This window comes from Mustelus asterias, chromosome 18, assembly GCF_964213995.1.
Source record: "Mustelus asterias chromosome 18, sMusAst1.hap1.1, whole genome shotgun sequence".
Taxonomy (NCBI): Eukaryota; Metazoa; Chordata; class Chondrichthyes; order Carcharhiniformes; family Triakidae; genus Mustelus; species Mustelus asterias.
The window spans coordinates 31,784,167-31,798,154 of NC_135818.1; the positions used below are offsets into that span (position 1 = coordinate 31,784,167).

Below are 13,988 nucleotides of genomic sequence, written 5' to 3' on the forward strand. Positions count from 1 at the left end.
CAGTTGAGGCTGTACTCGTGTCCGGAACTTGGCTATCAGTTTCTGCTCAGCGATTCTGCATTGTCGTGTGTCATGAAGGCCGCCTTGGAGAACGCTTACTCGAAGATCAGAGGCTGAATGCCCGTGACCACTGAAGTGTTCCCCAACAGGAAGAGAACACTGCTGCCTGGTGATTGTCAAGTGGTGTTCATTCATCCATTGTCGTGGCGTCTGCATGGTCTCCCCAATGTACCATGCCTCGGGACATCCTTTCCTGCAGCGTATCAGGTAGACAACGTTGGCCGAGTTGCAAGAGTATGTACCGTGTACCCGGTGGATGGTGTTCTTACATAAGAACATAAGAACATAAGAAATAGGAGCAGGAGTAGGCCATCTCGCCCCTCGAGCCTGCCCCGCCATTCAATAAGATCATGGCTGATCTGACGTGGATCAGTACCACTTACCCGCCTAATCCCCATAACCCTTAATTCCCTTACCGATCAGGAATCCATCCATCCGCGCTTTAAACATATTCAGCGAGGTAGCCTCCACCACCTCAGTGGGCAGAGAATTCCAGAGATACATGAGATGATGGCATCCGTGTCGATGATCCGGCACGTCTTGCAAAGCTTGCTGTGGCGGGGTTGTGTGGTGTCGTGGTCACTGTTCCCTGAAGGCTAGATAGTTTGCTGCGGATAATGGTCTGTTTGAGGTTGTGCGGTTGTTTGAAGCCAAGAAGTAGGGGTGTGGGGATGGCCTTGGCAAGATGTTCATCTTCATCAATGACATGTTGATGGCGAACAATCACTGAAACAATTATATGATGACATCAACAAGTTCCATCCCACCATCAAACTCACCATGGACTACTCTCCGGAATCAGTTGCATTCTTAGACACACGCATTTCCGTCAAGGACGGTCACCTCAGCACTTCACTGTACCGCAAGCCCACGGATAACCTCACAATGCTCTACTACTCCAGCTTCCACCCTCAACACGTTAAAGAAGCCACCCCCTACGGACAAGCCCTCCGGATACACAGGATCTGCTTAGAAGAGGAGGATCGCAATAGACACCTCCAGACGCTGAAAGATGCCTTCATAAGAACAGGATATGGTGCTTCACTCATCGATTGACAGTTCTGACGTGCGACAGCAAAAAACCGCACCAACCTCCTCAGAAGACAAACACAGGACACGGCAGACAGAGTACCCTTTGTCATCCAGTACTTCCCCGGAGCGGAGAAGCTGCGACATCTTATCCGGAGCCTTCAACATGTCGTCTATGAAGATGAACATCTCGCCAAGGCCATCCCCACACCCCCACTTCTTGCCTTCAAACAACAGCACAACCTCAAACAAACCATTGTCCGCAGTAAACGACCCAGCCTTCAGGAGAACAGTGACCATGACACCACACAACCCTGCCACAGCAACCTTTGCAAGATGTGCTAGATCAGCAACATGGATGCCATCATCTCACGTGAGAACACCATCCACCAGGTAGATGGTACATTTGCTTGCCACTCGGCCAACGTTGTCTACCTGATACGCTGCAGGAAAGGATGTCCCGAAGCATGGTACATTGGGGAGACCATGCAGACGCTACGACAACGGATGAATGAACACCGCTCGACAATCAACAGGCAGGAGTGTTCTCTTCCTGTTGGGGAACACTTCAGCAGTCACGGGCATTGAGCCTCTGATCTTCGGGTAAGCGTTCTCCAAGGCGGCCTTCATGACACACGACAACGCAGAATTGCTGAGCAGAAACTGATAGCCAAGTTCCGCACACATGAAGACGGCCTTAACCGGGATCTTGGGTTCATGTCACACTATCTTTACCCCCCACGACTTGCCTGGGCTTGCAAAATCTCACTAACTATCCTCAATGCACATCTCTTTAACCTGTGCTTAATCATCTGTCCACTCACATTGTCTGTACTTTTAAGACTTGATTACCTGTAAAGATTCTCATTCCAACCATTATCTTGTAAATTGAGTTTGTGTCTATATATGTCCTGTTTGTGAACACAACTCCCACTCACCTTTTGAAGGGGCAGTGCTCCGAAAACTTGTGGCTTGTGCTACCAAATAAACCTGTTGGACTTTAACCTGGTGTTGTGAGACTTCTTACACGTCTTAAATCACCATTGCAAATTTCTGCTAATTGCACTTATTTGTAGGCCTTCATGGAGGCTGTTGGGGGGGGGGGGGGAACATTTGTCTGGGTGCTGAGACACTAATAGGCATGCATATTTTAAATGTAATATTTTTATTAAAACTACTGAACCCCAATATAATAGTAAATGATTCTGTATATTTTTCAAAAGTCAAATTGAGTAATTTAAAATTGAGTTAGTCAGCAGGTAGATTGACACTTTTAAAAATGCTTATTTTTAAATTATATCAATTATTAGCAGTACTGGTTGAAATAAAATTTATATATTGTGTATATCATGTTTTTTTCTTAAAAATAAAAATATTATTCTGAGATGCTGCCTACTTGTGGCAGTTCATGACAGGGTTTATGTTCAGTGGCATGAAAATGAATGTGATGGGAAACCTGAAAATAAAAGTGTGACGACAACTGTCGATTACACCCATTGAGTCAAGAAGCAAGGAAGCTTGGATGATGCTGAGATTCTTGAGTAGCATTGCAGCTGCATCCTTCCAGATGAATAGGTTGTATTCCATTACGCCCCTGGCTGTATACATTTTGAATGCATTCCATAGGAAATATTAGTTCGCAGTTGGGTGGATTAGCAAATTTGCTGATGACACCAAAGTCGGTGGTGTGGTAGACAGTGAGGAAGGGTGTCGTAGTTTGCAGGAAGACTTAGACAGGTTGCAAAGTTGGGCCGAGAGGTGGCGGATGGAGTTTAATGCGGAGAAGTGTGAGGTAATTCACTTTGGTAGGAATAACAGATGTGTTGAGTATAGGGCTAACGGGAGGACTTTGAATAGTGTGGAGGAGCAGAGGGATCTAGGTGTATGTGTGCATAGATCCCTGAAAGTTGGGAATCAAGTAGATAAGGTTGTTAAGAAGGCATATGGTGTCTTGGCGTTTATTGGTAGGGGGATTGAATTTAGGAGTCGTAGCGTTATGTTGCAACTGTACACAACTCTGGTGCGGCCGCACTTGGAGTACTGTGTGCAGTTCTGGTCCCCACATTACAGGAAGGATGTGGAGGCTTTGGAGAGGGTGCAGAGGAGGTTTACCAGGATGTTGCCTGGTATGGAGGGGAGATCCTATGAGGAGAGGCTGAGGGATTTGGGATTGTTTTCGCTGGAAAGGCGGCGGCTAAGAGGGGATCTTATTGAAACATATAAGATGATTAGAGGTTTAGATAGGGTGGATAGTGATAGCCTTTTTCCTCTGATGGAGAAATCCAGCACGAGGGGGCATGGCTTTAAATTGAGGGGGGGTAGTTATAGAACCGATGTCAGGGGTAGGTTCTTTACCCAGAGGGTGGTGAGGGATTGGAATGCCCTGCCAGCATCAGTAGTAAATGCGCCTAGTTTGGGGGCGTTTAAGAGATCCGTAGATAGGTTCATGGACGAAAAGAAATTGGTTTAGGTTGGAGGGTCACAGTTTGTTTTTGTTTTTTTAACTGGTCGGTGCAACATCGTGGGCCGAAGGGCCTGTTCTGCGCTGTAATGTTCTATGTTCTATGTTCTAGATGAGAGTGGCGAATGTTTATTTGCAGTATTGAGGAGGAGTGAGACATGCAGTTCCTAAGCATAAGTGAGAATGTTTCAGTGATCAAGGCATGCAAAATTGATGACGATCTGGAGCCTGGGAAGGTAAAAATAACAATGCCAGGCAAGTAAAGCCTATGTGCAAAACTAAAACTGAGGAAGTGGGATCCTACATAAAAGTTTAAAATAGAGCGAGCCAATAGGTAACAGAATTAAAAAGGTGACATCATGGCACAGTGGTAAGCACTGCTGCCTCACAGCTCCAGGGACCCAGGATCGATTCCTGGCTTGGGTCACTGTGTGTGGAGTCTGCATGTTATCTCAGTGTCTGTGCTCTGGTTTCCTCCAACAGTCCGAAAGATGTGCTGATTAGGTGCATTGGCCATGCTAAATTCTCCCTTAGTGTACCCGAACAGGCGCCGGAGTGTGGCGACCAGGTGTTTTTCACAGTAACTTCATTGCAGGTTACTTGTGACACGAATAAATAAACTTAAACTTAACTTAAAAATGTGTTGTTGTGGTCTTGTTTTCATCCAAAGCTAAGTGCCAACAAATTGATTTAAAATATGTAAAACCAGCATTGCTTTTTCTATAATGCTACAATCATCACCACTGTTGAAAGTATGAAGAATGTTTGGTTTAAAATCAAGTAAAAATGATGAGATTCTAATTATTCAGTTATTAATGTTGTGTCCTTTCAAATTAGCAAGAGTTTTAACAACACCAGATTAAAGTCCAACAGGTTTATTTGGTAGCAAATACCATTAGCTTTCGGAGCGCTGCTCCTTCGTCAGATGGAGTGGAAATGTGCTCTCAAACAGGGCACAGAGACACAAACTCAATTTACATGAATAATGGTTGGAATGCGAATCCCTACAGCCAGCCAGATCTTAAAGAGAACAGACAATGTGGGTGGAGGGAACATTAAGCACAGGTTAAAGAGATGTGTATTGTCTCCAGACAGGACTGCCTGCAAGTCCAGGAGGCAAGCTGTGGGGGTTACTGATAATGTGACATAAATCCAACATCCCGTTTAGGCCGTCCTCGTGTGCGGAACTTGGCTATCAGTTTCTGCTCAGCGACTCAGCGCTGTCGTGTGTCGTAAAGGCCACCTTGGAGAACGCTTACCTGAAGATCAGAGGCTGAATGCTCGGATGAGGAGGATCGCAACAGACACCTCCAGACGCTGAAAGATGCCCTCATAAGAACAGGATATGGCGCTCGACTCATCGATCAACAGTTCCGACGTGCCACAGTAAAAAACCGCACCAACCTCCTCAGAAGACAAACACGGGACACGGTGGACAGAGTACCCTTCGTCATCCAGTACTTCCCCGGAGCGGAGAAGCTACGGCATTTCCTCCGGAGCCTTCAACATGTCATTGATGAAAACGAACATCTCGCCAAGGCCATCCCCACACCCCCACTTCTTGCCTTCAAACAACCGCGCAACCTCAAACAGACCATTGTCCGCAGCAAACTACCCAGCCTTCAGGAGAACAGTGACCACGACACCACACAACCCTGCCACAGCAACCTCTGCAAGACGTGCCGGATCATTGACACGGATGCCATCATCTCACGTGAGAACACCATCTACCAGGTACACGGTACCTACTCTTGCAACTCGGCCAACGTCTACCTGATACGCTGCAGGAAAGGATGTCCCGAGGCATGGTACATTGGGGAAACCATGCAGATGCTACGACAACAGATGAATGAACACCGCTCGACAATCACCAGGCAAGACTGTTCTCTTCCTGTGGGGGAGCACTTCAGCAGTCACGGGCATTCAGCCTCTGATCTTCAAAGAACAAAGAACAGTACAGCACAGGAAACGGGCCCTTCGGCCCTCCAAGTCTGTGCCGCTCCTTGGTCCAACTAGACCAATCGTTTGTATCCCTCCATTCCCAGGCTGCTCATGTGACTATCCAGGTTAGTCTTAAACGATGTCAGCGTGCCTGCCTCCACCACCCGACTTGGCAGCGCATTCCAGGCCCCCACCACCCTCTGTGTAAAAAACGTTCCTCTGATGTCTGAGTTATACTTTGCCCCTCTCAGCTTGAGCCCGTGACCCCTCGTGATCGTCACCTCCGACCTGGGAAAAAGCTTCCCACTGTTCACCCTATCTATACCCTTCATAATCTTGTACACCTCTATTAGATCTCCCCTCATTCTCCGTCTTTCCAAGGAGAACAACCCCAGTCTACCCAATTTTTCCTCATAGCTAAGACCCTCCATACCAGGCAACATCCTGGTAAACCTTCTCTGCACTCTCTCCAACGCCTCCACGTCCTTCTGGTAGTGCGGCGACCAGAACTGGACGCAGTCCTCCAAATGTGGCCTAACCAGCGTTCTATACAGCTGCATCATCAGACTCCAGCTTTTATACTCTATACCCCGTCCTATAAAGGCAAGCATACCATATGCCTTCTTCACCACCTTCTCCACCTGTGTTGCCACCTTCAAGGATTTGTGGACTTGCACACCTCTGTGTTTCTATACTCCTGATGACTCTGCCATTTATTGTATAACTCCTCCCTACATTATATCTTCCAAAATGCATCACTTCGCATTTATCCGGATTAAACTCCATCTGCCACCTCTCCGCCCAATTTTCCAGCCTATCTATATCCTGCTGTATTGCCCGACAATGCTCTTCGCTATCCGCAATTCCAGCCATCTTCGTGTCATCCGCAAACTTGCTGATTACACCAGTTACACCTTCTTCCAAATCATTTATATATATATATCACAAATAGCAGAGGTCCCAGTACAGAGCCCTGCGGAACACCACTGGTCACAGACCTCCAGCCGGAAAAAGACCCTTCGACCACTACCCTCTGTCTCCTATGGCCAAGCCAGTTCTCCACCCATCTAGCCACTTCTCCTTGTATCCCATGAGCCTTAACCTTCTTAACCAACCTGCCATGTGGGACTTTGTCAAATGCCTTACTGAAATCCATATAGACGACATCCACGGCCCTTCCTTCATCAACCGTTTTTGTCACTTCCTCAAAAAACTCCACCAAATTTGTAAGGCACGACCTCCCTCTTACAAAACCATGCTGTCTGTCACTAATGAGATTGTTCCGTTCTAAATGCACATACATCCTGTCTCTAAGAATCCTCTCCAACAACTTCCCTACCACGGACGTCAAGCTCACCAGCCTATAATTTCCTGGGTTATCCCTGCTACCCTTCTTAAACAACGGGACCACATTCGCTATCCTCCAATCCTCAGGGACCTCACCCGTGTCCAAAGAAGCGACAAAGATTTCCGTCAGAGGCCCAGCAATTTCATCTCTCATCTCCCTGAGCAGTCGAGGATAGATGCCATCAGGCCCTGGGGCTTTGTCAGTTTTAATGTTCCCTAAAAAACCTAACACTTCCTCTCTTGTAATGGAGATTTTCTCTAACGGGTCAACACCTCCCTCCGAGACACTCCCGGTTAACACGCCCCTCTCCTTCGTGAATACCGATGCAAAGTATTCATTTAGGATCTCCCCTATTCCCTTGGGTTCTAAGCATAATTCCCCTCCTTTGTCCCTGAGAGGTCCGATTTTCTCCCTGACAACTCTTTTGTTCCTAACGTATGAATAGAATGCCTTAGGATTCTCCTTAATCCTGCCTGCCAAGAACATCTCGTGACCTCTTTTTGCCCTTCTAACTCCCCGTTTGAGTTCTTTCCTACTCTCTCTGTATTCCTCCAGAGCTCCATCTGTTTTCAGTTGCCTGGACTTAACGTACGCCTCACTTTTCATTTTAATCAGATCCTCAATTTCCCTGGTTATCCACGGCTCTCGAATCCTACCTTTCCTATCTTTCCTTTTTACAGGCACATGCCTATCCTGCAGCCTTATCAATAGTTCCTTGAAAGACTCCCACATGCCAGACGCGGACTTACCCTCGAACATCCTCTCCCAATCAACATCCACCAATTCGGTGGCACGGTAGCGCAGTGGTTAGCACTGCTGCTTCACAGCTCCAGGGTCCCGGGTTCGATTCCTGGCTCGGGTCACTGTCTGTGTGGAGTTTGCACATTCTCCTCGTGTCTGCGTGGGTTTCCTCCGGGTGCCCCGGTTTCCTCCCACAGTCCAAAGATGTGCGGGTTAGGTTGATTGGCCAGGTTAAAAATTGCCCCTTAGAATCCTAAAAAAATGCGTAGGTTAGAGGGATTAGCGGGTAAATATGTGGGGGTAGGGCCTGGATGGGATTGTGGTCGGTGCAGACTCGATGGGCCGAATGGCCTCCTTCTGCACTGTCGGGTTTCTATGATTTCTATGATTCCTGCCTAATCCGGCTATAGTCAGCCTTCCCCCAATTTAGCACCCTGCCCGTAGGACAGCACTCATCCTTGTCCATTACTATCCTAAAGTTAACAGAGTTGTGGTCACTATTTGCCACATGTTCCCCTACCGAAACTTTGACGACCTGACCGGGCTCATTTCCCAGAACTAGGTCCAGTATAGCCCCCTCTCTAGTCGGGCTATCTACATACTGTTCCAAAGAACCTTCCAGTACGCATTTTACAAATTCCTCCCCGCCCGGACCCCCAGCTCTAAGCACTTTCCAGTCTGTGCCAGGGAAATTAAAGTCCCCCACTACAACAACCCTATTTTTTCTGCACCTATCCAGAATCTCCTGACATATCCTTTCCTCCACTTCCCGTGGGCTGTTGGGTGGTCTGTAGTACACCCCCAGCATAGTGACTGCACCCTTCCTGTTTCTGAGTTCCACCCACAGCGACTCAGTACATGACCCCTCTAAGTTGTCTACCCTCTGCACCGCGGTAATATGCTCCTTAACTAATATCGCTACTCCCCCACCTTTTTTAGCCCCTCCTCTGTCTCGCCTAAAACACTTATACCCCGGAATATTCAGCTGCCAGTCCTGTCCTTCTTTTAACCAAGTTTCCGTCACCGCAACCACATCCAAATTCCGCATAAGCATTAAGGCCCTAAGTTCGTCTGTTTTACCCGTTACGCTCCTCGCATTGAAGCAGATGCACTCCAGACCTCCAGGCCCAGTCAGGTCCTCCTCCTCCAGAGTGCTCCTCTTCTTAGCTAGCCTTGCCCTGGCCCCCAGCTCGACCCCAGCCTCAGTATTCACTGACCTCCTGTTTTGTTCCCCACCCCCCTGCCACACTAGTTTAAATCCTGCCGAAACACTCTAGCAAAACTCCCAGCCAGGATATTTGCTCCCTTCCAGTTGAGGTGTAACCCATCCTTTCTGTACAGTTGCCATCCTGACTTGAAGATTTCCCAGTTATCTATGAATTTAAAACCCTCCCTCTTGCACCAGTCCTTTAGCCACGCGTTCAACTGTAGAATCTCCCTGTTCCGAGCCTCACTTGCACTAGACACCGGGAGCAGTCCAGAGATTGCTACCCTGGAGGTCTTACTTTTTAGCCTAGCACCCAACTCCCTGAATTTCTCTCGTATGACCCCCCTGCTCTTCCTACCTACATCATTTTCACCAATGTGTTAAGCGTTCTCCAAGGCGACCTTCACGACACACGACAGCGCAGAGTCGCTGAGCAGAAACTGATAGCCAAGTTCTGCACACATGAGGACGGCCTAAACCGGGATGTTGGATTTATGTCACATTATCAGTAACCCCCACAGCTTGCCTCCTGGACTTGCAGGCTGTCCTGTCTGGAGACAATACACATCTCTTTAACCTGTGCTTAATGCTCCCTCCACCCACATTGTCTGTATCTTTAAGATCTGGCTGGCTGTCGGGATTCGCATTCTAATCAGTATTCTGTAACTTGATTTTTGTGTCTCTGTATGCCCTGTCTGAGAGCACATTTCCACTCCATCTGGCGAAGGAACAGCGCTCCGAAAGCGAATGGCATTTGCTACCAAATAAACCTGTTGGACTTTAACCTGGTGTTGTTAAAACTCTTACTGTGTTCGCCCCAGTCCAACGCCAGCATCTCCACATCCTTTCAAATTAGCCAGACATCACTTTGTAAAATTGTTTTTCGTTTTTCCCACAGAAAAGTTAAGAAAAAGAAGGCTTGGCGAAGATATAAAATCACCAAAAAGGAAATTTGCGGATAATCAAGAATTGCTGCATTCTCCTTCTAAATGCACTAGATTATCAAGTGAAACTCGGAAAGAATGCAAAAAGTGGTTAGTGTGAAGTGGATTATAACTCTAGCCCCAAATATAGACTACCTTAGATTAGGTGTACTCTCTCAACATTCACCCTCACCTGAGTTCAAGGCATCAACTTGATATAGACACTTGTACGGGGTCTGAGAAAGTGAACCATATTCTCCCCAAGAAAAACGACGATTAAGAGATATTGGGCCCAATTTTACCATTGCATCTTGCCCATTTTCAGGCGCGAAAACTTGGTAAAGTGAGGCGGTTTAAATGCATTTGCGTGCATTTAAATTGAATTAATGGGCTGCCTGCCCAACTTTACCAGCATTTCCCTCTTTACCATCGCGTTCGCCCGACCAGATGCGGCGCGATGCAGACACGCTGAGCAAAAGTCTGTTTCGAGTGCATCAGCTTCTGAAGAGGTAAGTCCAGAGCTTCCAACGGCTCTCTAACTCAGATCAGTGGTGGAGGGAGGGGGCCAGATCATTCTCTGCTGGGGGGGGGGGGGAGGAGGAGGAGGGAAGTCTGATCGTTCTCTGGTGGGGGTGGGGAGAAGGAGGGAGGCCCGATTGTTTTCTGGTGGGGGGAGATGGGGGGAGCCAGATGGTTTTCTGGCCAGAGAGGGAGGAGGGAGGCCCAATCGTTCTCTGGTGGGTGGGGAGGAGGAAGGCCAGATGGATCTCTGGTGGCGGGGCGGGAGGACCACTGCTACCCTGCGGGCGATCAGTGGGGGGGAAAGGGAGGAAGTGGGTTGCAATCGGTCTGCGTAGCGGGGGGGTGGGTGGATAAGGGGGACAGTTATGTTGTGGAGATGGGGCAATATCTGTGGGGGCCATCGCTCCCACGTATCGCTCCTGGGCTGCTTTATCCGCTTTTTGCAGCCCGGGAGCCATGTGACAGGGGCGAGTTATTCAAATTTGTTTTCACTGCGCATGCGCAGTTCAAAGCTCCAATCGGAGCTGCAGCATTTTGGGCGCGATAAGTCCTGCCCACAGCGCAATTCAGACTCGCGATTTGTTTTTCAGGCTAAGTGCGTATGGGGGCGCCTGAGAGCAGTTTTCCAAGTTGGATCTGAATTGCGCCCAGATTCAGCACTTAGAATCAAAATGGTAAAATTGGTCCCATTACCTTTTCCCAGAAGTCTGTTAAATAATTTATTGACTAAGTTATAAACACCCGAATATTATAAGGATCTGGGGGTTTCTGTTCAAAAATTATATCTTCCTATTTTCAGAAAATGCAAGAGAGGTGGGTTCTTATATTGCATGCAGAAGACTGCAGGAGATGTTAAATTTTATCAACTTGCAAGTTTATTATAGAACTATTTAACGCGCAATAAACTTCAAAGTGCGTAAATACATTGCAACATATTGACTATAAAAGATAAAAAAACATAGTGTTAGTTTTAATACAGTACTAATAAAATTATAAAAATACAATGCCACAGCTAATAATTTAAGTATACCCACCAATATTCAACGCTTCACCTAAATCCCGAGTGAATCAGCTGTTGGGGCAGTTAGGCAGAAAAGCTGTCTGTTTTACGACATCCAAATTCCTCGACAACTCGAGAAACATTGAAGCGGTTCTCACATTGCCCTTCTACAATGTATCTGATGTTCTGAAATGTAACTGGAACGGTTATACCTCTTAAATCAGATTAAATCATTCTTAAACAGCAATGGGTCTTACCTGTTGATTAACTCTTCCCCCTTAGATGTGTCCTTATTATTCTCTTTATTTGTTTTAATAGTTTTCTTATTCACACTATGAACCAGTATTTGGTCACCATGTTCTAAAATATGCCCTTAATATCTTCCATGTTTGCCTCTAACTGTTTTTATTTTTATTGAAGTGATTTTAACTTTTATAGAAGAATCGTTTTTTAAAGTAATAAGACCTGAGAATGACCCCTGAATAAATAGGGAGAAAAAATAGCATATTGAAAACTTTTAAAGATCTTTTGAAAATGACTTTAAAAGCTTTTTCTTGTCTTTACTTAGTATGAAGAGAACTTGAAAGGCCTGATGTTATTTTGTGATTGGTACAGATGAGGTTTGTTTAACACCTGTTGAAACCAAAGCTGTCAGCAAGTGCTGCTTACTTTTAAGTTTAAGGCTTCTGCATAAAAATGACTATATGTTTCTGCTTTCTCAATTCTAAAGTACAATATCCTATATACTTATGAGTTCTACTTCTTTATTCACATATGTCCTTCAAGTGTTGCAAAAATGTATTTATGTTGAAGTTATAGAATATTGAGAAACAACAATTTGTACTGTGATGGTTTATAAATATTATCAATACTGACAGTTTCCTAATTTTTACATTCTGAAACTCAAAAATGTTTATCTAACCACTTCCATTTATCCATCACCATCTGCATCCTTTGCCCTCCTAACCCCATTCACTTATGCACTTGCCTCTGTCTTTGATCGGGTTCTGATTCTGTGGTTCCTGACTCCATTCCTGGGTTTTTGATTTTTGGGAGTGCCTTTCAAATTTGCAGGCTGATTTAGGTAACGAGCCTACACCTTGCACTCCTAACCGAGCAAATTCCATTGTGGAGATTGACATTGCCCCATTCCCTAAAACTTTCATTGAATTGGACCAGCTTTTCGAAGAGCCAGGGTTCACGGCATCTCCGAAATATCATGAACTATAGTCTGCATGAGGGAACTTATGAAAGGAAAGTCGAGCAGCATGATCGGTGCAGGCTTGGAGGGCCAAAGGGCCTGTTCATGTGCTGTAATTTTCTTTGTTACTTGTTCTTGTTCTTTGAAAGTTGAAAAGGTGCTCTTTGTACCCCATCTCATGCCCGGTATTCCCCATAAACAACCCTATGACCCCTCGTATACCCCCATGCCAATCTATGGATGTTGTGGGAGGCTAGAGAGGAAATTGCAGGTCCCCTAGCAGCGATATTTGAATCATCGACAATCACAGGTGAGGTGCCTGAAGATTGGAGGGTGGCAAGTGTTGTGCCTTTGTTTAAGAAGGGCTGCAGGGAAAAGCCTGGGACTACAGGCCGGTGAGCCTCACATCTGTGGTGGGTAAGTTGTTAGAAGGTATTCTGAGGGACAGGATCTACAGGCATTTAGAGAGGCAAAGACTGATTAGGGACAGTGAGCATGGCTTTGTGAGTGGAAAATCATATGTCTCAAGTTTTTTGAAAGGATAACCAAGAAGGTAGACGAGAGCAGTGCAATCGACATTGTCTATATGGACTTTAGCAAGGCCTTTGACAAGGTACTGCATGGTAAGTTTTTGCATACGGTTAATATACGGGATCCAGGGTGAGGTCGCCAAATAGGTATAAAATTGGCTTGATGACAGAAGACAGAGGGGGGTTGTTTTTCAAACTGGAGGCCTGTGACCAGTAATGTGCCTCAGGCATCAGTGCTGAGTCCGCTGTTATTTGTCATTCATTACACTGATTTGGATGAGAATTTAAGAGGCATGGTTAGTAAGTTTGCATATGACACCAAGATTGTTGGCATAGTGGACAGTGAAGAAGGTTATCTAGGATTGCAACAGGAACTTGATCAATTGGGCCAGTAGGCTGTTGGATGGCAGATTGAGTTTAATTTAGATAAATGTGAGATGATGCATTTTGATAGATTGAACCAGGGCAGGACTTACTCAGTTAATGGTAGGGTGTTGGGGAGAGTTATAGAACAAAGAGATCTCGGGGTACAGGTTCATAGCTCCTTAAAAGTGGAGTCACAGGTGGACAGAGTGGTGAAGAAGACATTCGGCATGTTTGGTTTCATTGGTCAGAACATTGAATACAGGAGTTGGAACGTCTTGTTGAAGTTATTCAAGACATTGGTACGGCCACACTTGGAATCTGTGTACAGTTCTGGTCACCCTATTATCGAAAGGATATTATTCAGCTAGAAAGAGTGCAGAAAAGAATTACTAGGATGCTACCAGGACTTGATGGTTTAAGTTATAAGGAGACGCTGGATAGACTGGAACTCTTTAACCTGGAGCATAGGAGACTTAGGGGAGATCTTATAGAGGTCTATAAAATAATGAGGGGCATGGATCAGTTAGATAGTCAACATATTTTTCCGAAGGTCGAGGAGTTTAAAACTAGAGGGCATAGGTTTAAGGTGAGAGGGGAGAAATACAAAAGCGTCCATTCACTGATGAAGCATGCAGAACAAGGCATGGTTACTACCCCAG

At 46.1% G+C, this 13,988-nt stretch overlaps 1 protein-coding gene across 7 annotated transcripts in view; it reads left to right on the forward strand.

Moving 5' to 3' along the window:
- Positions 1 to 13,988, forward strand: part of g2e3 (G2/M-phase specific E3 ubiquitin protein ligase) — a 328,981-nt gene that overhangs the window by 234,177 nt on the left and 80,816 nt on the right. For all 7 annotated transcript variants that reach the window (XM_078233704.1, XM_078233706.1, XM_078233703.1 and 4 more), the window contains one exon: positions 9,686 to 9,821. In XM_078233704.1, coding sequence (XP_078089830.1) covers positions 9,686 to 9,821 — 136 coding nt within the window. The remainder of the gene's footprint in view (positions 1 to 9,685; positions 9,822 to 13,988) is intronic.